This window comes from Spinacia oleracea, chromosome 5 (assembly GCF_020520425.1).
Source record: "Spinacia oleracea cultivar Varoflay chromosome 5, BTI_SOV_V1, whole genome shotgun sequence".
NCBI lineage: Eukaryota > Viridiplantae > Streptophyta > Magnoliopsida > Caryophyllales > Amaranthaceae > Spinacia > Spinacia oleracea.
This window is the reverse complement of record NC_079491.1, coordinates 17,052,965-17,077,908: the sequence shown is the minus strand read 5'-3', so window position 1 is coordinate 17,077,908 and position 24,944 is coordinate 17,052,965. Positions and strand designations below refer to the sequence as shown.

General features: G+C 34.9%; 2 protein-coding genes across 2 annotated transcripts; both read right to left on the bottom strand.

Annotated features, from left to right (window-relative positions):
• Positions 1 to 13,713: 13,713 nt before the first annotated feature.
• Positions 13,714 to 14,934, bottom strand: LOC110786005 (heat shock protein 21, chloroplastic). Its single transcript, XM_021990513.2, has 2 exons — positions 14,477 to 14,934; positions 13,714 to 14,207 (listed from the first exon to the last, which is right to left on the bottom strand). The coding sequence occupies exons 1-2, from the start codon at positions 14,901 to 14,903 to the stop codon at positions 13,831 to 13,833; spliced, it is 804 nt and encodes a 267-aa protein (XP_021846205.2). The 5' UTR covers positions 14,904 to 14,934; the 3' UTR covers positions 13,714 to 13,830.
• Positions 14,935 to 17,676: 2,742 nt separating this feature from the next.
• On the bottom strand, positions 17,677 to 23,878 carry LOC110786004 (11-beta-hydroxysteroid dehydrogenase A-like). The gene is made up of 6 exons (XM_021990512.2): positions 23,491 to 23,878; positions 19,215 to 19,407; positions 19,007 to 19,092; positions 18,799 to 18,930; positions 18,511 to 18,672; positions 17,677 to 18,135 (listed from the first exon to the last, which is right to left on the bottom strand). The coding sequence occupies exons 1-6, from the start codon at positions 23,674 to 23,676 to the stop codon at positions 17,845 to 17,847; spliced, it is 1,050 nt and encodes a 349-aa protein (XP_021846204.1). The 5' UTR covers positions 23,677 to 23,878; the 3' UTR covers positions 17,677 to 17,844.
• Positions 23,879 to 24,944: the final 1,066 nt, after the last annotated feature.

Sequence of the window (24,944 nt, the reverse complement as noted above, 5' to 3'; positions counted from 1 at the left end):
GCATTTATTAGACTTAACATAGAATGCATACTTGGACCAAGGGCATTATTTCCTTCAGTCTCCCACTTGTCCTTAGGGACAAGTGTGCATTTCCTAATTCCTTTGTCGCTCGATTCTTGCTCTTGAACATAAGGTAAGAGTTGTCATCCTTATTATGTCCAGAGGTGTTCCTCGGTTTCAGAGTTCAACTGATCAAATAAACAGATAATCATAGCCTATGATTCATCCGAGCACGGCCATGCATTTCACAGTTTCTAGCTCTCCGAGTGGCCTTGTACAACTTTTAAGCATCTCATCCCGATTTATGGGAGGAAAATCCCAATCTTGTGATCTTGAGATTAGACTTCGTTTGATAAGTGATTACCTGAGCGTTGCCTTTATAGCCTCCTTTTACGGTGCGACGGTTGGTCAACGTCAAAGCAACCAGTTCTCAAACAAGTAATCTCAAATCACTCAGGTATTGAGGATTTAGTGTCTAATAATTTTAATGAAATTTACTTATGACAGATTTTCATCTCTTACAGTAAAGTTTCATAGGTCTTGTCCGATACTAGTCTTCCCAAAGTAAGTATCTATGCAAATGATTATGACATTGCCATGTCCACATAGTTCAAGAAACAGAACTACTAGTCATCTTGCATTCTAATCGTCTAACGTTTTCTATGCGTCCAATTTTATAGAAAACTCCGACTAGGGACCATTTTCAACCTTTGACATTCAAGTTCACTTGATAGACATTTCTTAGTCACAGGACTGGTCCTGACAGTTTATCTTGAATATATCGTCAAATTGAAGGGACTCATCATTTAATAAACCACAAATTAAATGGAAAAATGAATTCTTTTCATTTATTGTGAATGATTAACCAATAATGTTTTACAAAGATTTAAACTCTAAAACTTTAAAACATTAAACAGAGACATCAAAGCCATTCTCCAATATGCTTGATTCCCATAGCTGCAGTGTGCGAGTTGTGCTTTGCCTGCGGCAGAGGTTTAGTTAATGGATCTGATATGTTGTCATCAGTACCAATTTTGCTTATCTCGACTTCTTCTCTTTCAACGAACTCTCGTAGAAGGTGAAATCTACGAAGTACATGCTTGACTCTCTGGTGGTGTCTAGGCTCCTTTGCCTGTGCAATAGCTCCGTTATTATCACAATACAGGGCTATTGGTCCTTTAATGGAGGGGACTACACCGAGTTCACCTATGAACTTCCTTAGCCATATAGCTTCCTTTGCTGCTTCATGTGCAGCAATGTACTCCGCTTCAGTTGTAGAATCCGCAATGGTGCTTTGCTTAGCACTTTTCCAGCTTACTGCTCCTCCGTTGAGGCAGAAGACAAACCCAGACTGTGATCTGAAATCATCATTGTCGGTTTGGAAACTTGCGTCCGTATAGCCTTTAACAATTAATTCATCATCTCCACCATAGACCAGGAAGTCATCTTTGTGCCTTTTCAGGTACTTCAGAATGTTCTTGGCAGCAGTCCAATGCGCCTCTCCTAGGTCTGACTGGTATCTGCTCGTAGCACTGAGTGCGTACGCAACATCCGGGCGTGTACATATCATAGCATACATTATTGAACCAATCAATGATGCATATGGAATCCCATTCATTCGTCTACGCTCATCAAGTGTTTTTGGGCACTGAGTCTTGCTTAGAGTCATTCCATGAGACATGGGTAGGTAGCCTCGCTTGGAGTCCGCCATCTTGAACCTATCAAGCACCTTATTGATATAAGTGCTTTGACTAAGTCCAATCATCTTTTTAGATCTATCTCTGTAAATCTTGATGCCCAATATGTACTGTGCTTCTCCTAGATCTTTCATCGAAAAACATTTCCCAAGCCAAATCTTGACAGAGTTCAACATAGGAATGTCATTTCCGATAAGTAATATGTCGTCGACATATAATACTAGGAAAGCAATTTTGCTCCCACTGACCTTCTTGTATACACAAGATTCGTCCGCGTTCTTGATGAAACCAAAGTCACTGACTGCTTCATCAAAACGTATATTCCAGCTCCTGGATGCTTGCTTCAATCCGTAGATTGACTTCTTTAGCTTGCATACCTTTTTAGCATTCTTTGGATCCTCAAAACCTTCAGGCTGTGTCATAAACACAGTTTCTGTTAAAACGCCGTTTAAGAAAGCAGTTTTGACATCCATCTGCCATATTTCGTAATCGTAATATGCAGCGATTGCTAACATTATCCGAATAGACTTTAGCATTGCAACTGGTGAAAAGGTTTCATCGTAATCCACACCGTGGACTTGCCTGTAACCTTTTGCAACCAATCTAGCTTTGAAAACTTCAAGTTTCCCATCCTTGTCCTTTTTCAGTTTGAAAACCCATTTGCTTCCAATGGCTTGGTAGCCATCTGGCAAATCGACCAAATCCCATACTTGGTTTTCAGACATGGAGTCTAATTCAGATTGCATGGCTTCTTGCCATTGCTTGGAGCTAGGGCTCATCATAGCTTGTTTGTAAGTCGCAGGTTCATCACTTTCAAGTAATAGAACGTCATAGCTCTCGTTCGTCAGAATACCTAAGTACCTTTCCGGTTGAGATCTATATCTTTGCGATCTACGCGGGGTAACATTTCTAGATTGACCATGATTCTCACCAGATTCTTCTAAAGATCTCTGAGTTTCATCCTGAATGTCATCTTGAGCATTCTCTAGAGTTTGTTGTTCGACTTGAATTTCTTCGAGGTCTACTTTTCTCCCACTTGTCATTTTGGAAATGTGATCTTTCTCCAAAAAGACACCATCTCGAGCAACAAACACCTTGTTCTGAGATGTATTGTAGAAGTAATACCCCTTTGTTTCCTTTGGATAGCCCACAAGGATACATTTGTCAGATTTTGGATGAAGTTTGTCTGAAATCAATCGTTTGACGTATACTTCACATCCCCAAATCTTCAGAAAAGACACATTTGGAGGCTTTCCAAACCATAATTCGTATGGAGTCTTTTCGACAGCTTTAGACGGAGCTCTATTTATAGTGAGTGCAGCTGTATTTAGTGCATGTCCCCAAAATTCTAATGGAAGTTCGGCCTGACCCATCATTGACCTGACCATGTCTAGCAAGGTTCTGTTCCTCCGTTCCGACACACCGTTCCATTGTGGTGTTCCAGGAGGAGTCGATTCTGATAGAATTCCACATTCTTTCAGATGGTCATCAAATTCATAGCTCAGATATTCACCGCCTCTATCAGACCGCAGTGCCTTAATCTTCTTGCCTAATTGATTCTCTACTTCACTCTGAAATTCCTTGAATTTGTCAAAGGATTCAGACTTATGCTTCATTAGGTAGACATAACCATATCTACTGAAGTCATCAGTGAAAGTGATAAAGTAGCTGAAACCACCTCTAGCATTTGTACTCATTGGTCCACATACATCTGTATGGATTAAACCCAATAGTTCATTTGCTCTTTCTCCAACTTTAGAGAAAGGTTGCTTTGTCATTTTGCCAAGTAAACATGATTCGCATTTACCATAATCCTCTAAGTCAAATGGTTCTAGAATTCCTTCCTTTTGAAGTCTTTCTAAGCGTTTCAAGTTTATATGGCCTAATCGACAATGCCACAGATAGGTGAGATCTGAATCATCCTTTTTGGCCTTTTTGGTATTTATGTTATATACTTGTTTGTCGTGATCCAATAAATAAAGTCCATTGACTAATCTAGCAGATCCATAAAACATCTCTTTAAAATAAAACGAACAACTATTGTCTTTTATTAAAAAGGAAAATCCCTTAGCATCTAAGCAAGAAACTGAAATGATGTTTTTAGTAAGACTTGGAACATGGAAACATTCTTCCAGTTCCAAAACTAGCCCGGAGGGCAACGACAAAAAGTACGTTCCTACAGCTAATGCAGCAATCCGTGCTCCATTTCCCACTCGTAGGTCGACTTCACCCTTGCTTAACTTTCTACTTCTTCTTAGTCCCTGTGGATTGGAACATAAGTGTGAGCCACAACCTGTATCTAATACCCAAGAAGTTGAATTAGCAAGTATACAGTCTATAACGAAAATACCTGAAGATGGAACGGTTGTTCCGTTCTTCTGATCTTCCTTTAGCTTTGGACATTCTCTTTTGTAATGGCCTATTCCATCACAATAAAGACAGCTTGATGTGGACTTGTCCTGCTTTGATTTAGCATTGCCCTTGGACTTCTCACCTTTCTTGAACGGTCTCCTTCTAGCCTTGAGTAAATCTTTGGCTTCACAGTCCAGTATTATTTCAGCCTTTCTGACAAGGTGAACAAATTCTGCAACTGTTACTTCTCTTGGTTCACTTAGGTATAGTTGCTTGAAGCGACCAAACCCACTGTGTAGTGAATTGAGCAAGATAGAGACTGCCATCCTTTCGCTTATTGGTGTTCCTAGTAGACTTAGGCGATCAAAGTATGAACGCATAAGATCCACATGGAACCTCAGTGGGACGCCTACCCTCTGTTTAGTGCGAAGGAGCTGAACATGTGTTTCTTGGACCTCCATCCTATAACACCTGTTGGGAGAACTAACCTTTAGACCAGACATTGATTCAATCAACTCATGAACGTTCAGGTCCCTGTCCTCCGTGCTTCCACGACAGATATCCCTCAGATTCTTGATGAGCGTAAAAGGTTCATAGGCTACAAACCTTCTAGCCCAATCATCAGGGATATTGTTCAGCATGAGACTCATAACCCTTTTGAGATCCGCATCCCAGGCGTAAAATCTCTCAGGGGTCATGTCTCTGGCATAGTAGCTTGGCATGGGATGTGATAGTACATACTCAAGTCCATTGAGTTTGACTATTTCAACTAGCTTAGCTTCCCATTCAAGAAAATTTGCCAGGTTCAGCTTGACCATAAGCTCAGAACCCATGATGATGTTTTGATTGTTGTTTGCCATATTAAAAACTACATTTGAAAAGAATAAACAAATAAATAACCATTCACAGTTTCTCTTAATAAACTTAAATTCTAGCATACATGCATAATTCAATGTTTATTAAGCATTTTATTCAAGTTATGTGTTCCGGCAGGTGTGAATAAAATGATTCCAAGATCCTAAAATCATTGAAGAACTAAGCACAGTTTGTCGACTTAATCCTAAAACATCTTAGGTAAGCAAAAGCCTTTTGCTAATAGTCTAGAAACTATTCTTGGTTGATAGGTACGTCTAAGAACTTATTAGGTAAACCTATCGATTTTGCCACGACATAAAAGGACTCCTTACTTATATCGTTGAGTTTCACCAAAACTAACATGTACTCACAATTATTTGTGTACCTTGCCCCTTTAGGACCAATAAGTAACACCTCGCTGAGCGAAAACTATTACTAGATTGATGTAAAGGATATCCAAGCAAGTGTATATTTTGGCATGGCACCTTTTAACTCAATTTTTAAATTTGGAACTTAAGGCTCTTACTATGTTGGTTAGATTTTAAGTGAACTAAAATCCTTAATCATGCAACATAATCAAGCCACAATCTTATGCATAATTAAGACATATTTAAAACAATAAATAACTTAAAGCATGCATAAGATAAATGTGATCTAGTATGGCCCGACTTCATTTTGAAGCTTTGACTTCAAAGTCCGTCTTGAAAATCTCCGTGGGAGGCACCATTTTCTTCAAATAGGATAAGCTATAATTAAAACTAATTACAACTATTTGATGGTACGCAGACCATATTTGAATTGAAAAACAACTTTGGTACTTTAGACCAATTACATTCAAATTAATGGTACGCAGACCATATTTTCTATCCTATTTGGGCCATACTAGTCACTTCATAACCTGCAAAACAGTACATATACAATATATACCATTCACCCATTCATTATCATGAATGGCCCACATAGCTGGTTAGTAAAACACATTATGCATCACGTAAACATTTGCAGCAATTAATCAAGGGCCCCAATAATCTACCAATTATTCAGTCCTTATTAATTCTAATCAAGTTGTTTTAACCTTAAGGATTCGTAGACCTAATCAAGAGTTTATGACTAAAAAGCGCTCCCACTTAAACCAATAAATTCATATGCTTTACTAATTTTAAACATAAAAATGTATTTCAAGTCTAACCGGAAACATACAAATTTAATTAAAATTTAAAGCCCATATAAATTTATAATTGAATCCAAAAATTTTAATTTGATTTCAGTCGTATTTAAATTAATTCATGATTTTAATTTTAGTAAAATAATTAGAATAAATAAAATTTATTATAATTACAATATTCAAAATTAAAATCCAAGAAAATAATTTAAATTATTAATTTTAAAATTAATTAAAATCACGTAAACTGAAAATTTCAAATTAAACATTCAAAACGATCTAATCGCAACGCAAACACCCTACGCATCGCACGCCCATGGGGCACACGCACACAGCCATCGCTGGCCATGTGCGCGCAGCCCATGCGCTCGTCGCATAGCTGCTGCATCTACCCATCGCAAGCCATCGCACAAGTTGGTGCTCGCTGCGCGCGCGCCAGCGCTCGATGCACGCGAGCCATCGCTCGCTGTGCGCGCTCGCCAGCGCTTGCTTCGCGCGCTCCAGCGCTCGATGCACGCGAGCCATCGCTCGCTGTGCGCGAGCAATTGCTCGCTGCGCGCGATCGACGCTGGGCGCAGCGCTCGTGGCACGCGAGCTTGCGCTCGCTGCGCGCGAGGCAGTGCGCGTTGTGGCGCAGCTCGCTTGCTGCCCACACGCGACTGCCGTGCCTTGCCTTCGCCCATGCCCATTCGTCCATAGCTCGTGGCCCACGACACAAGGCAGGGTTGCTGCCTTGTGCTCGTGCACCATGCCCTTGCTCATTGCATTCGTACCGCACGGGCGACGAGCTCCCTTGCTCGTCGTCGCATGCCCGCACTATACAACACCCCTTAAGGGTAACACGAAGCGTCCATTGCTTTGTGCGTGCAAGTTATATGAACGAATCGCATAAAAATTTAAAATTTATATTTAAAATTAATGACAAATTAATAAATTAATATTAATTTTATAATTTTAGGGCGAAAAATCGAAAATTTATTATTCAATTGATTTCCGATTATCATGGATTCAAGCCTAGGTCATAAAAATTTAAAATTTATCATAAATTTACAATTTTTATGATGGTTTTTAATCATAGGTTTCTAATTAAATTATAATTAATTATGAAAATCAAATTAATTCTAAATTATTCTAATTTTCAACTAATTAATCATAATTACAAATTAGATTGCATAATTAACAAGGCTAGGCATTCAAACTTGTTAAACATATACAGTAGGTCAATCAAAAATTCAAGATTTATCAACAAGAATCGCAAATATTTAATTTAACATCTTAAATTTACGAAATTTTGCATTCGAAAAACTAAAACCTTCGAAAAGTCATAGTTAGGCTTCGAATTTGAGAATTCTGGATTCGGCAGAAAAATACTAATTTTGTCAAAATTTTAGAATGCCTTTTACATGCGGAATTGACACAAAAATCACTCGATTTGGATGAGTAACGAAGAAACTACCGAAAAACTGTGTACGTATAATTAAATAAACGCAATTTGCAATTAATTAACAATTACGAAAAATAATCACCCCTTTTAATTCTTGCAAATTTGTAATATTTAACCATGTTCATGCAATTTAGATTATGAAAATAATAAGAGGCTCGTGATACCACTGTTAGGTTATGATACATATGACAATTCATAAATCATGCGGAAACAACCATTAAGCCAGGAATACATATTATTTACACATAATCATATAGCATAATTTAGATGCATACTCTTTGTTGCGTGCCTTCCCTAGCTGCGCCCGAACCGAACAAGAACAAGTCTTTAGGACTCCAAGTGTCGTCCCTCCGTAGATAGTCCACAGCACGTCCGGATCCGCCTTAAGATTGACCAACTAGAATCGCCCTTAAGGTACTATAAATTTTCGGCACTTTTGAGCAAGATGTGTGACTGAATTTTTCTCTCAAAAACTCACTTTGAATACTTGAAAAACTCGTTATAAATTGTGAACCCAGGCCACATATTTATAGGGGTATGGAAAGAGAATTGGAATCCTATTAGGATACGAATTAATTAAATTAGAATTATAACAAAACTCTTATTTAATTAATTTATCAAATAGAATTAGGAATTTAATCATTAAACGAATTCTGCACGTTTTAGGTTTCGTATGCGAACACAAACACTTACGCGAGCATGACCCGCAAGCGTGCAGGCCATGCCCGCGCACAGCCCACACGGCCGCACGGCCCACGCGAGCTACAAGCCCATGCGAGCTGCAGCAATGCTCGCAGCCCACTGCTCGCAGCTGCGCGCTGCCACGGCCTGCTGGGCCTGGCCTTGCGCTGGGCCTGGCGTGGCCTTGGCTGTTCGTGTGGCGCGCTTGGCTTGCTGGGCGATGTCCTGGCTTCGTGCTGGGCCCTCGTCCGGCAGGCCTCGTCCGATGCTTATTCGTACGATACGCTTCCGATTAAATTCCCGATTCCGGAATTTATTTCCGATACGAACAATATTTAATATTTTCGATTCCGGAATTAATAACCGTTTCGAACAAATATTTAATATTTCCGTTTTCGGAATTATTTTCCGATAATATTTTCGATTCAGACAATATTTCCGTTTCCGGCAATATTTCCGATTCGGCAATATTTCTATTTCCGATAATATTTCCCAATACGTACCATGTTTCCGTTTCCGGCAACATCTACGACTTGGATAATATTTATATTTCCGATACGATCCATATTTCCGTTTCCGGCAATATCATCGTTTCCGGAGTATTCATTTCTTGCCTGTGACGATCTCAGCTCCCACTGAAACCAAGATCCGTCGATTCCGAATATCCATAGTTGGAGTATTTAATGCCATTAAATACTTGATCCGCTTACGTACTATTTGTGTGACCCTACGGGTTCAGTCAAGAGTAAGCTGTGGATTAATATCATTAATTCCACTTGGACTGAAGCGGCCTCTAGCTAGGCATTCAGCTCACTTGATCTCACTGAATTATTAACTTGTTAATTAATACTGAACCGCATTTATTAGACTTAACATAGAATGCATACTTGGACCAAGGGCATTATTTCCTTCATGGGAACCCTTTAATTTTGTAATCTCAAATCTCTGTTTTTTAATCTCAAATCTCTTTTTTTTAATCTCTATCTTGCGTTATTGAATGTGTTTGATTGAAACCCTTTAATTTTGTTTGATTGAATTTTTTGATTGAAACCCTTAAATCTGTTTGATTGAAATTGTGTAGTTTGTTGATTTGGATTATTATTCTGAAAGCATAGATTTTTGAAAGAATTTCGATGTGAAGCAACTTTTGGAGAAGGATTTGAGACTAATTTCGGTCTTCTGACGTCGATGAATTCGTCAAAGGTAATTTATCTCTCCAGAAACCCCAATTTCGAAACCCTAATTTTATGTTCCGGTAAATTGATTATGGTGTTTAATTTTTAATTCGATGTTTCTGGTGATGAAGTAAGATCATGAAATTTGAATAACCAAAACAATTAGTTCTCTTAATTTTGTTAAATTGATTATATATATGAGTGCTTGAAACCCGCATTAGGATAAGGCGTATCATCATATTTACATAATCATCATGAGAAACCAGATTTAAAAAGACAAATACATGTGATTAATCCTATCACTAAAGCCAAATACAAGATTAATGAAGTATATTTAAATGGGTAGATGGACCCTGTGGTTGAGTATTTAGATAGAGTAGCAAGTGGCACGCATTCTATTATTAGCAGTTTAATTAGCACCTTCTAATAATACTACTTTATAGTCGTTCTTTAGCGCACTAAACATTCAAAACTAACCCACTTCCGGAAAATTAAGATCAACTTGGTGTTAGTGGTCGAAACTAATTTTGTATTATTCCATCATTTGTCAGAAGCTTAGCTGCCTACATTTCTGATCTACTACTATTTCATTCGTGTTAAGTGTTAAACTTTGGACTGCCCTTTTAATATTTGGATATATCAGTATGTATAAATCAAAAAAAAAAACAGTTAAACATGATAATGGGTAAATATTTATTTTGATATTCCTAAATTTGACTAAAATTAACTTATATAAACTTAATTGAACTTATCTATGCTGAAAAAACTTATTTGTCTGTGTAAGATGTCTGAAATAACCTATTTTTGTTGATAGTCCTGACACAAGTCAAAATATGTTAGATAAATTGAAATTGGATTTGGAGTCGAGTAATTTACTAATTTGATGGATCAGGTACTTTGGAAGAGGAATTCTGGTGTTTGTTAACATGATGAGATGATTAAATTAAGTTGTAATTAACCTAAGATCACTAATTTTGGTTTGCAGGTAAATTTTAGTTGAAAGGTGCATTGTGAAAATTCAGATAGATTTTGGTGTGAGAAATGGCGAAAAGTAAACACATGTAATCTTGGTGGTGGGATAGCCACATTAGCCCGAAGAATTCGAAATGGCTCCAAGAAAATCTAATAGGTATAATATGCTTTTCTGACTTTGTTATGATGTTGGTTGTTTAGCTTTTCGGTTTGCAAGATAACACCATAATATATTCATTAACATAATATTACTTTTGAATTGGAGTTGGAAGTGTTGAGACTAAGAAAAAAATTTCAGTTTATTTTGATGACTAAGGATTGATAGTTGGGATAATTATTGTAGCCTTTTTTAGGTTGTTCTTCATGGTGTTGTGGGGGTGGGATATGGTTGATGAGTTTGTGTATGAAGGACGACATCGTGTGATATACCTCCTGGATCCTAGGTATTACTTGCCTGAATTCTGCCTCTAATTTTGTTGCTACTTTTTGTTTTGGTTGATATCTTTTGATCAGTTTAGTTAAAATATATTTGTTTAGCTAAGAACGATCAGCTGAGGGCTTTTTATATTTAGAGGTTGCATATATAATTTGTTCCCTAATCTAGGAAATGCGCTTCTCAAGTTTGTATCTCTATTATATAAGCCATGAGCTGAGGTTATTGAACACATATTTAATGTTTATTGGAGTTTGATACCTTAGCTTAGTTGTCATATAGAAATTAGCCTTGACTATTCTACAAAGCTTCTGGTACCGAGAAATCACTGCCTATTGGGGCTATACTACAAAGCTTGAAATTTGATACCTTAGCTTAGTTGTAACATAGAAATTCTTGGAAGTTTTATACCTTAAAGAACAAGTTTCTGTCAAAAGGATGAAGCATCTTTCTGCTATATCCATTCATCAGCCCTTGCCCCTCAGTGGCTAATAATTGGTCCTCAATTGATTAGAAGTGCTTTCTACTGCCCTTGAGAAAAAAAACCCCAAAAATAAACCTGTTGGAGTGTAAAGAACGTGAAACTTGCTTAAACACGCCAATGGACATGGAAAGGTACTTTAAGTTTCTATTTGACTTGCTGATAACAGTTATTCTTTGGTTGTGAATGGTTTCCTACCTACGGGAAAGGATTTTGTTCAAAAAGGATACATGAATGACCCATCCTCTTACACTTTCGCTGTTTGATAATTGCTCTAGCTTATTTTGTAATATGAACTAGACTTTTGTGCATAAACGATCATGCTACCTTGCCCAAACTTAATTACTGTTAGGATAATTGAATAATTTATTTTAGGGCTTAAAAGGAGCTGCTTGAGGAGCATTAACATCTATTCAGGCTGATATTTTTGTCCACATGAAAGGGTTTCTTTTTTATATTGTCATAAATGGTTGATTCTCTTATTGTAGGTGAATGTTCACATACTAAAGATGTTACCTCCTAATCAAGAAAACAATATTTTGTTGCATCAAGTTCATTGTCTGGCCATGATCTTTGACCTCTACTTAAATGAGGCTTCTCAACCCTCGCAAGGGAGAAAGTGTAAACTTTCTGATATGGCTCGGTCAGCGGTGGTCTCAAGGCCAGATCTTTTAGGGGAAGGGATCGGTGAAACATGATACCTTGGAAGGATATGGAATTAACTCCGGGCTACCGTTTTTTATAGATACGTGAACGCTGGCGTTATGTTTTTTTTCCAAAGGCTATCTTTCAGTAGCAATACTGTTGTTTTTACTTAACTGTAGTAGCGTGTAATTATTATAGTTGAGGTGAATCATGTTCCTGTACGTTGATCTCATCTGTGTGATTGTTACCTATCAATGTTTGATTTGTGATACTTTTTGCCTCCTATACGTGGAGTTTAGATGCATAACTTATGTTTATACTAGCTTTTGGTTGCTGTTGTAGCTGCTGCTATCTCTACAGGCTGCTGCTATGGCTCATGTTACTTATGCAAGTTGCTTCTATTGCTCTTGCAGTGTGGTTTGCAGGCACCTTCTTTATGTTTCTAGTGTGTAGGCTCGCTCTGTGTGCTTGCTGTTTGCTTTGAGTTTCTGCTGTTGTTACTTCGGTTTAGGCTGGTTTGGTTGTGCAGCTGGATGCTAATCTGCTGCTTTATTTTTTGTTTTGATTATTTTCTAACTTTTGGTAATAAAGTTAGCTATTTTACCAAAAAAGTAGGGATGTATATTATTTCTTTAGATGAACTTTGTGTACAAATTTTGTGTTTTTGGTGATTAGTTGCAATGAAATAATTTAAAGTTATGATATTATCTCGCACGCATCGCGTGCATAGAAGACTATGTCTCCGTGTTTCTATATATATATATATATATATATATATATATATATATATATATATATATATATATATATATATATATATATATATATATATATATATATATATATAAACAAATCAAATTGGGGCTTTGTGGTGCTCTTGGGGTAGACACCTGGTGGCTAAAGAAGGCCGTGGTGGAAGCATATGTGTGTTGGGGTGGGGGGAATAAAGGGGTGTAGTTGTTGTTGGAGTTGTTGTGCTTGGCGTTGTAAATGGTGTTGACCGTGTAACCATGTTTGATGTTGCCGTAAAAATGTCGAAGATGGTGGTTGCATTTGGTGTTTGAAGATGGTGATGCTGTATTGTTTATTTTAATTTTTTTTAAAAAATCAGAATATTAAATAAATTAAAAATAAAAAATAAAAAATTATAACGAATAGTTGTATTACACGTGTATGAGTGACCTGCTGTACCGGGTTGATGACCGATTGGGTGCAATAAAAGTCGATGGGGTACAAAGGTTGGATTATTAGATAATAATCCAAAGGTTGGATTATTATTAGAAAATCGTCAAAAGGTTGGATTATTTAATGTAATTTTTCCTTTATTTTATTAATTGATATTATGAAAATTTCTTTCTTACCCCAAAGACTCTAAAAGTAATATTTTATATTTTATTCTTGTCTTTTCTTCCGTTTCAAAATTTTAATACCAAACCACTATCTTATATTACAATTATTTATTTTTCATTTACCCATACTTATCTTTTATTTTAATTAATAAATGATCTTCATTAAACTCAGTGACGGTCAAAGTACACCAATTAATTATTCCCTCCGTCCTAAATTACTCATTATAATTACCTTTGCACAAAGTTTTAAGTGATAAATAGTTGTTTGATTATCAATTGTTATTTTATTGGAAAGATGTGATAGGAGTTAGTTAGTTATTTTTTTAATTGAATAAGAGAGGATGTAGGGACAAAAAAAAATAGTAAGAACAGAAAAACAATATAATAATTGTAAGATGATTCCTAATTTATAAATGTATATGTAAAAATATTTCGAGCCACACCAGGAACAGATTCTATTAAGCCAATTTCCAAAGATATCAGATGAGCCATCAATATATATATTCATGAGAAGCAGCGACATTTCAAGTTACACAGTCTACATTGAATATTTCATATTAACCAAACAAAACAATCTGATTCCACTATTCTACATTAATACTAAATACTTTGCTGATGCTACTCGCTTTCGGAATCGTTATATACAACACACCATCTTTAACTTCCGCTTTGATCTTCTCAAAATCGATATTTTCCGGCAATGCAATCCGGCTACTGTACTTTCCAAAGCTCTTAACAGACCAGTCGTCTCCTTCACTTTCCACAACACCGTTTTCTTGCCTATTTTTACCCTCTGTTTCCTTAATCTCCCATGGTGTTCTTCCCCTTACATACTCGCTTCCATTGTTGGGGTGTTGCGATTGCCAGCTACTGTTGTATGCAACTGGTTGCTCCATCATCCTGTCCATTGTATCTAGCATCTGTTGCACTGTTCTTGCAGATGGGAACCTATCCCATAACCCTGAAAATGGTAACAAAATACTTTTAATATCACTCCCCTGTTTATGACATTATATAGAAGACCAAACTTATCTGCCTCTTCTTTCTGTTTTATTAGCCTTAAAATCACAATGCCCAAAAAAAGTAATTTCACAATGCACATGATGTAATTGCGAGGGAAAAAAGTTGGATCAAAATTAAGCAATAAAGAAACACAAAGAACATTACAAGAACAACAAATAAGCTGTAAATTATAACAAAAGGAAGTAATTAAAGAGTAAATGAAATTACCAATAGGAGCAGCAGAAGGTTCTCTCCTCTTTAACCCAGGTTTATACATTTGGTCAGAATTGTCCCTTGGATCAGCTTTCATGGCTTTGATTCCTCCATTGAAGTTGTTTCTTTTTAGCTGAATTTCTGGGATTTTCGGGGGAAAACAAGAATTCCCGGATAATAAAGTGTTTGCTGATTTGGAAAAGGGAAGTGTGTTATTAATGAAGTAGGAGAGAGATTGAGCCATGTAATTGATGAATTGAGAATTAACTGGAAATCTTGGAATGAAATTGGATAATGTGAAAGGATTGTTCTGTGAATTGAGCTGCAGAAGATGGAGTTTTGAGATGTTATTTATAATTATAGGAGATTGAAGTTGGTGTAATAAGACATTTCTGGAAGCATAGGTTTTTCTGGGTTTTGGGGTAAGATAGTATTGGCGCATTGCAACTTGCAAGATTCTAGACTTCTCTTGAATATACTTCATATTCCATTGTTCCAAAAGAAAAAAATTGGAGGGAAAATGACCTTTTGTAACCCCCCTCACGTGAAACAATGTGGTGGGTTGAAATTAAAGATGATTGTGGGCCGGGTGGTGCCGGACTTCAGGTCGAGCCCACGGGCCGTGGGCCTAATCGGGCCGAACTCACGCCAGGCACACGTTGTTTCGTGTCGTGCCGTGCCGGGCCGAAAAGTTAAAAAAAGGGTCCAAGCCCACGGGCTTTCGTGGGCCGGGTCGTCGTGCATAAGGCTAATTTTGCTAAATTTAGCGTGCTTTGTCGTGCCGGGTCGAGTCGTGCCGTGTCTTGTCGTGCTTTTTCCAAAAAATTAAGGCCCAGGGCCCACGACTTCGTGCCCGTACCGGGCCGTGCTTTTTTCGTACTTGTGTTGGGTCGGGTCGGGCTTCGGCCCGGCCCGGCCCACAACCATCTTTAGTTGAAACTAGTAGACTAGTCTGGTTTTTATTTGGTTGACATTTAAAATAATTGAAAGTAAGTTTTTTCGGAGTCGGAATATGATTTGTTTGGTTGTTAAATTAGTTTTTTAAGGCTATATTTTTATGAGTATTATTTACCTGAATTGAATTGAATTTTAATTAAACTGAAATCAACTGAAATAAAGTTCAATAGAAAAGGGTCTAAGTGTTAGAAATTGCTAAATTACCATGAAACTTTTTAAAAAATACACTTCCTGAAAATTATCTTCTCTCCAATCCTTTTTATTTTCTCATATGTTTATTTTAAACATTTGGTCTCGGTGAAAATTTTGCAAATATTAAACTTTCATAATATGTAATAAAAAAATATATAAAAAGTGAGAAAAGTAAATTTCTTAGGATTGAGGGGGTATTTCCTAGGAATTTTAATTTCACGTCTTCAACCGATCAGCCACATGCATATTGTGAATTTTATAACACTCAGACATCATATTTTGTGGTTTATATTAAGGAAATACATAGTTACATGAATTGCTTTGGCCAATTTCTAATTTTTCTAAATTTAAAATAGTACTTACTGAAGAGAGCTGAAAATCTGTTTGTGGTTGTGGGTTCTTTGAGTTTGGGGGTTGCTAAATACAGCATGATTTTACTTGACGCAATCTTTTTTTCTTTCATTTGTTTCATTCTGGAAAAAAAAACCTAACCCCCACTTTTATTGTTTTCTCTTAACCTTTTCCCCTATTATTTTTGTTCACGTAAACTTGATTTTTTTTTTTTAGTGTAACGTGTACGTGATAAAATTAGAATACGTATTTGGATTGACATGGACGATTTTTTTGACTTGGAAGACCTTGGAATTGAGGTAATATCCGTTTTTTCTGTTTCTTTCGAGTCACTTCATGTAACTTATATGAAATATACACTTCCAGTTTGTACAGATTGAACAAAACAGAATTAGCTATTTCGTATAGATTGAACATAGTGGAACTAACTATTTCGTACAGATTGAACAAAATAGAGTTAACTATTTCATACAGATTGAACAAAATATAGTTAACTATTTCATACAGAAACCAAAGAATTAAAAAGGGTATTTCTGGTCTTTTACAGGGGTGCGCCAAAGTAATTGAAGGTTACGTATAGCAACCGTGTTGAGTTTAAACCTTTGGGCCCGGAGTTCATAAAAGTATGCAATTTATCTTACTTAGCTTGCACGATGTGTACAATAAATTTATTGTACACCAATATAACTTTTACCCGATATTTTATATATTTTACCTAGTTTTTTTTTTTGTAACTTCTAATATGCTTTTCTTAACTTTTGTATTATATAAAAAAATGATAGATAAATATTTTAAAGGGTAAAAAGATGTTAGATGGTCATTTTAAAGGGTTAAATAATTAATTTTATACATTATTATTAATTTTAAAAATAATTAATTTTATACATTAATTTTAAATATGTTGATGATTCTGAATAAATAATTTTTATTAAAATAAAAAATATTACTATCACTTAAAGTAGATAACTTTTACATATATAAGAGTTACTTTTAAACATTTTGAGTTAACTTTTACTATATTTACACCACTAGCTTGTAGTTTGTAAATAAGAATTTGTGTTTACCTTCAAGATGAAGGCCCTGTTCTGTTCACCTTATTTCCACTTATTTTAGGAAAAATAAGTTCAGTTAAGTTAAGATAAGTTCAGATAAGATAAGTTCAGAAAAAATAAGGGTTGACAAGTACAATTTATAACTAAAATAAGTTTTGATAAGTTCTAATAAGTTCAGATAAGTTCAGTTAAGTTCAGATAAGTTCAGATAAGATAAGTTCAGGAAAAATAAGTGGAAAGCAGGTGAATAGAACACAGCCGAAGATGCACAACAATACAACAAACTGTCAAATGCTTGAACTTAAGAGTTACGATTAAATTATGGTGTCCCTAAAATGACAAGTTCTGGTAAAAATAACTTAAAACCGGCTTGCTTGTTGCTGAATTCAACTTAAAAACATTGTGAGTTGGGTTCTGTCTGTGTTTGATGTTTGCCTTTTCATGCTATAATAAGTTTCTTTTAAGAGTAATTTATTTATTCAGTAATTCTTAAGAGGGTGTTGCATTTCTACGCACTTCTAAAATCATGTTACATGTACTGTTTGCGTTCTATATTTGTAGACCGTTTCAGTAATGCAGAGTACTCCGTCATACACTGCTACTGTACTGGTGCGATCTTTTCATGTAAAGAACTTGAATGGTACGTGCAACAAACAAGTTTTTTTTGCCAAACTTCACTCTAGTTATTTCATTAATGGTACGTGCAACAAAACATTATTAACTATAGACTACTACCCGCATAATTACTTACATCAACTTTCTACACAACTCAAATGAAAAACGAAGAAATCTTTAACATAAAGTATTCAGCGTTACAAGACTTCCCTTGTATCAGCGTGTCTTGATATCAGGCGACTGGATACCAGGAGGATATAACATTGCCTTAGCCCCTGGAAAATCCACCATATGTTTCCCTATTGCTCCTGTTGGTGTGTTGTCTGTGCTTGTAAGGAACATCAAACGGTATGACCACTCTAGCACCTCGGGGCACAACATCTCCAAGAAGTACGTCACTTTAAACCATGCAGGCACCGTCACGTATCGGTCACCACGGCATATGCTGCGAACTATGGACTTTGCAGTTCCTTCAACTGTTCCAACTGGTATTAAATTCACTTGCACCTGCATAATATTTTACACACGCCGATCAACTTCATGGGACATGGGTTACCATTATATTATGGTATATTCGTAATAACAATAGCAATAGTAGTAAATTCAAGATACATATTGTTCATTGGTGTACGGTGTACCAATTAACAAAAGATGCCTAGGGATGAAAAATAGATTCATCCCTAGGCATATTTTGTTCATTTGGTGTACCAATCGTGTTTTGTCATTAATTATGAACAGACAAATTTGTCAAAAACTACCTCATTACTACCTTGTTGAAAAATCATTGTAATACTACCTTTGGCTGCATTATGAAAGAAAAATCAAGTTTTTGGGGTCGACTTTACTACATGTAATTTTTGATAAATAAGACAAGGAGCTTACATCTCTTAGATCTTGGTCAACTTTCATGCCACTCTCAGTCCAGACCTTGCCCTTGGTAAACTCAGACTCTATTATACCAGGTGTCACAATCGTTATCTTAATGTCGGTACCTAATTCCACCCTGAGCGTCTCAAAGAACGCTAACAATGCTGCTTTGCTTGCCTGTGATTTCGTTTGAAACAACCACAAATTAAATCAGAGTTAGTTGATCAAATTCATATAGCTGGAGTTTATATCATTCATAAAGTAATTCATCGTAACTAACGTAACAGAGCTACTGAAGTATACATTGTAGAAACTTTCTCTTGGTACGGGCATCCATGATGCTGAAGATGACAATGCAACAATCTTGCCTCTAGTGTTTTTGAGATAAGGGATTGCGAACCGGGTCATATACACTGAGCCCCAGAAATTAATATCCTGGACCATCAAAACAATTAATTTGAAAAAGAGGAAATGTATATTTCAATAGAGTGCATCAAGGAAGGAAAGTTACCATAACAGGTCTCATTCTTGTGACATCTTTTAGTTCATCAAATTGACCAACCCCAACAATCCCAGCATTATTCACTAGATGATCCACTGCAATGAGAAAGGCATACATATAATCGATTAATTAGTACTTCAAAAAGGTCTTAACAACACAAAAATGAATAATGACCCAAAACTATTCAACGATAATAAGGTAAAGTATATGTTCATACATCTTCCGAAATGTGTTATGGTAGCATCAACAATTCGTCTGCAATCTTCAACTTTGGCAACATCAACTGGCACCACTATTGTTTTGGGCGAGCCTAACTCTATACATAACTCTGCAACTTCATTTAAGCTTCCTTCTCTTCTAGCCGATAGCACCAAACATGCACCTCTTTTGGCATATTCATAGGCTAGATACTACACAAATTCACCAAAACATCAAAAATAATGTGATACACCTACAAGGCTACAACAATACATCATAATAAAGTCCTCGTGTATGAGGTAACTACAAAAAGCCTATGATTATCCTCATTGACTTTTTACCAAAATACTCCGTCTTCCCCTTAAAGATTACACCACCTTCCATTTTTAGTTTGTCACACATAGATTTTTCCATTCATATAAAATGACTCAGACCGGTAATCCTATATATATATATATATATATATATATATATATATATATATATATATATATATATATATATATATATATATCATCTTTTCTTACAATAAATTATTCACCAACTATCAAACATTTACAACAAATTAATTAACACATCCACCATTTACATCATTACTATAAAAATAATAAACAAAATAGAATATATAAACAATGAAAAAACAAAGTATCGAGCTGAGGGAAGGGCATCCGACGGGCCCTTAAACATTACACTTCGTCATCTCAATTAGGAAAAAACAATGAATAACACTTAAACATCTATCCATGTGGGACACGAGTATGAGATCATATAGGCAATTTATATAGATTAAATAACTAGTATAGTGCCCGTGCTATACACGATTTATGATATGAATATTAAATTTACATATCTAAATTATGGCTATAGACAATTATCATCAAAATATAGCTTATAGATAATCTTCTTATTAAAACTAATGATGGATACATTTGTTATTGTCTGTCTCATTCTTTGTCTTATTTATTTATCAAATTAAAAAAAAACAGAAGGGTACATAGATAAATTTACGTAATTTACGTACTTCTCCTTTCATAACCCATGTCAAACATAAATTTGTTATTATCCGCTCTTTACTTCAATAGTCATACCCATTTACTACTCCCTTTCCATCTACGTCATTACCCAATCCTTTAACATCTACCCCCACCCTATACTTTATTGAGCTAGAGATAACTTCGATTCGAAGCGGGGTGGGGTCGGTCCCTCAACACTTGTACCTGCCTAAAATTATCACCCCCATACGGCCATGCCAGTCACCACGATAGGTACGATGTTCATCGCCGTCCTAATCCCGAAAACTAATTCCATTTTATCAACCGCCTGTGTATTCAGATCCACCTCAAACCAAGTACTAGACGGCTGGACCCGACATTATTTTTTGATAATTAAGTTTAAAATTTTAAAACTCAGTTATTGAACAATTTGGTTGTATGATTACATTATACTTTGTAGACATAGCTTATAGATATTTTTCTAATTAAAATTAATAATGGATAACTTTTTATTGTCTTTCGATGTCTTATTTATTTAAAAAAACACAAATAAGGGTACATAGACAAAATTATCGTCCTCCTCATTCATCGCATGTGTCAAACCTAGCCCTAATTAAAACTGAATGATGGATTAATTTGTTATTACCCATTCGGTGTCTTCTTTAGAAAGAAACATAAAAGGATGCATGGACAAAATTATTTTAATTCACACACATCACATGTGTCAAACCTAGCCCTATGCGACTGGACCCGACGTCATTTTTTGGTAAGAGACTTTTAAATTTTAAAACTCTATTCACAATTTTGTTGTCTAATTACACTATACTTTGGACACATATACCTTATATATATTTTTCTAATTAAAATTAATGATGGATAACTTTGACATTGCCCTATTCGGTGTCTTATTTATTAAAAAAATAAAAACAAATAAGAAAACACAATTATTTTTATCTACTCATCACATGTGTCAATCATAGTGCATGTTACTCTCATCCGCCCTTCATTTCGATAGTCATACCTACTGAATCATTTTATATTTAAGTCATTACCCGACCACTTAACACCTACTCTACTATTTACTTTATTCAGCTAGTCATGAATTTGAGGTTGGTCACGGTCTCCATAGTTGTACTAAAATTTTCATCCATATTCCCATCACCCACGGTAGAAAAGACACTCACCCTTTCCAATCTCCTTATTAAGGGGTAAAAAATAGAACTCGTCCCCGGTCTGTCACCGACCTATGTATCCACACTCGCCTCAAACTTACCCCTGGACTAACATTTTTCTTTTTTATAAGGGAGTTTTAAATTTTAAAATTCTACTATAGAGTCTTCTATAATTTCAGTGTCTTAATAGAATAAGTATCTTATTGAGCCTATAAAAAAAATCATTATAATTAATCGATAAAATAGTCTTTTCAAGAAAATTTATGCGTTAAGTTATTATAAACTTATATATTACTCATAGGAAAAAAGGCACGCTGGGAGATAGTGGGTTTTTTTTTTAATAAAATCAAGTATAAGAGAGGCAATCATAGAGTGGCATAACTCTACATCGATTTCCTCTATCCAACATTGCGTGCAAAGATTTTTCATTAGATTACTATGCAATATACAGGCAAATATATTACCCATCAAATGATCAAAAACAAAAAATTTAATCACATAAAATAAAACTATAAAATTCTTAAAATTATTTTTCATTTAAAATATTAAGAAACTATTAATAAAAGAATAAGTAGAAATTATAAATTCGAGAAAAAAGAATACAAAGATATTAAACAATTTTTTTTATAGGCATGTTTACACAACCTTGATAAATTCTACTTCGAATATTAAAGCAAAGGTAAATATTCATTATACATATCCGCAATCAATATAAAATACATATTTTAAATAAAAGTTGATAATACACACAATTAGTTATTAGTAAAACCATTAGTAAATTTAAGTTAAATATTATAATACATGCTAAGAGATGTTAAAATATTTTAAATAAAAAGATGTTTTAGACAACCTTGTTAAAATGTTTTTTTAAAAAAAAAAAATTATTATCGTCATATTGTAAATAATGTGATATGGAATTTAAACTCTTAGTATAACTCTTTAGTCAATGATAAGTTGAATATTTTAATACATGCTAAGAGATGTTGAAACATTTTAAACAAAAATTTGTTTAATGTTAAAATAATTTTGTTCATATTTTATATAGATTATTGTCATATTGTAAATATTGTAATATTGAAGTAGATTCTTAGTATAATTTTTTTTAGTCAATAATCTTGGTGTATACACAATATATTTTAATATGTTATTTTAGTCGTATATTTAAATTAAGCAATTTAGTATCATAAGTAAATAAGTATTTCGTAACGTAATTTATTTATTACAATGAGTAATTAGAAGGTTTAAGTAAAAAATATATGAAATATATTAATTATTTTATTTTAATTGTAATTATTTAAATTAAAAGAGGGTCAAATCAATGAGTGACATTTATGTTTATCGTATTAATTTTTCTTCTTTTACTATAATACGAAGTAGATAGATAGATAGATACTTCTTGCGCCCGTCTGTGTTCTATACATTTTATATCATGTACGCGATTTAACAAATAATAATTAATGTAGATTGCGATTTTTTTTATTATTTAAATTATGCAAATTATAATTATTTCTAATATTTTCATTTTTATCCAACATCTGATATTGAAGAATGTGAAAGATTTAATATTCCAATACAAAATGATAAAAGCTTAAAACCCAATAAGTTTAATTGGTTAAACTAATAGTTGGGCACGAATTTTTTACAGAATATTAAGCATTTATATGATAACATAAAAGGAAAAAATTTCAACACAATGAATAAAATGGGACACCCTAAATGAAATAGGTACATAACAAAAATATTCTCCCTCGGTCCCTTAATACTTGCACCGCTTTCATTTTCAGATCGTCCCTCAATACTTGCACCGCTTCTATAAATAAAATATTTTACCAATATTATGTTATTCTTATACTTACCTACTAACCCACCTACACCCCATACTCCTACAAAAAAATCATTTAAAAACTCACACCACCCACCCCTTACTCATTTCCCACTAACTATATTCAAAAAAATAACCCACTATCGACTAACACCTATTAAATTAATAAGTTTATTCAAATATCTTAAAAGTTCCGTACCGGTACGAGTATTAAGGGACGAAGGGAGTATGTTAGAAGTAGCTAGTTGGGTAATGTGGTCTATCATTTAAGATTTAAGAACAAAGGGAAAATAATAATAGAAAGGTTACCTCGCCAATGCCAGAGGAAGCGCCAGTAATTAGGACGACTTTGCCGGAAACATCTTCGGGGAAGATGGAGGAGAAGATGGACATGAAAAACTTAATAATCTGAAATGGAGGCAGCATAAAATATAGTGTTATAAAAGTGAATGGAGGGGCTGCGAAATTAAGGAATGTGTTTACAAAATCCATCATTTCAACCCCAACTTAATTAATTATTCACTCAAACTATTATACGATCGAGTATCAAAGTGAAATAAATTAAACAGAGAGATATTAAAAGATAGATATGATAAAGATGAAAAGAGGGAAATATGCAGTGTTAGATCGATGGTGAAGCGGTGTAGACGAGGTTTTCAATTGACTGCTGGCAATATTGCATGAATTTCTTTCGACACATGTATTTCTCCTAAGTCCTAACCCCACACTCAATATATGACATCTGGCTCAGATCATTTTACACTCTTTAGTTTTAAGTTTACTACTCCGTGATGTTTATGTATGCAATATTTGCGACATTTTATATAAATAAAAAATGTAATTTATATATCAAGTACAAGACCGGTCCTGATATTTTAGGGGCCCGGGGCGAGTCATCGATAAGTGGGTCTTTTATGCTTAGTAAGAGCTACTAAAATTAAAATGCACATATGGCCATATTACATATAGGGTTTGGGATATATTTATCTCTCCTTTAAATATTTGAACCATATTTAACAACATAATCTCCTTTAAATATTTGAACCATATTTAACAACATAATATAAATATACGATGCCGTAAAACAATTAGTTATCGAAGAAAGAATGTTTAAATAATAGTTTAGAGAAGGCACAAAAAGAAAATACAGTTAGAGAAGAAGTGGATAGATATCAAAAGAAACGAAGAAAATCAAAACTACAAATATACTAAAGGAGAAAAGAGTACGTAAAAAATAAGTTAAGTAGAAAGAGTAGAAAATCAAGGTAAAAAAAATGAAATTAAGTTCATCTTTTCATAGTTGGGGCTCGAACCCCTGATTCTTGCCAAGAAAAGGATGGTGTTCAACCAACTGGACCATCGATATTTGCTGAATAATATACGGTTTTCATGTATATAGCTGAATTATATAGTTTGGGGCCCTTTACCTTCGAGGGCCCTGGGCGACCGCCCCTCTATTCAACCCTCAGGGCCGGGACTGATCAAGTATGGATAGAAATGTTAAATAATACATTTTATATATAAGTATTATGAAGTATTAACATCATGGTTAGTATAGGAACTTTATAGAGGGACATCATAAAAGTCATTCTCGAGTGTTCCTTATAGAGTTACCATGGAGAGAGTGATGGATAGCTCAGTTGGTTAGAGCTTCCATCCCAATTTCAGGTGATCTTGGGATCATTCTCATTTCCGTCCTTATGGCTCATTTGCACCAAAAAAAAGGAAAATAGAGTTAGCGTGGACACGCGGTGGACAGGTTT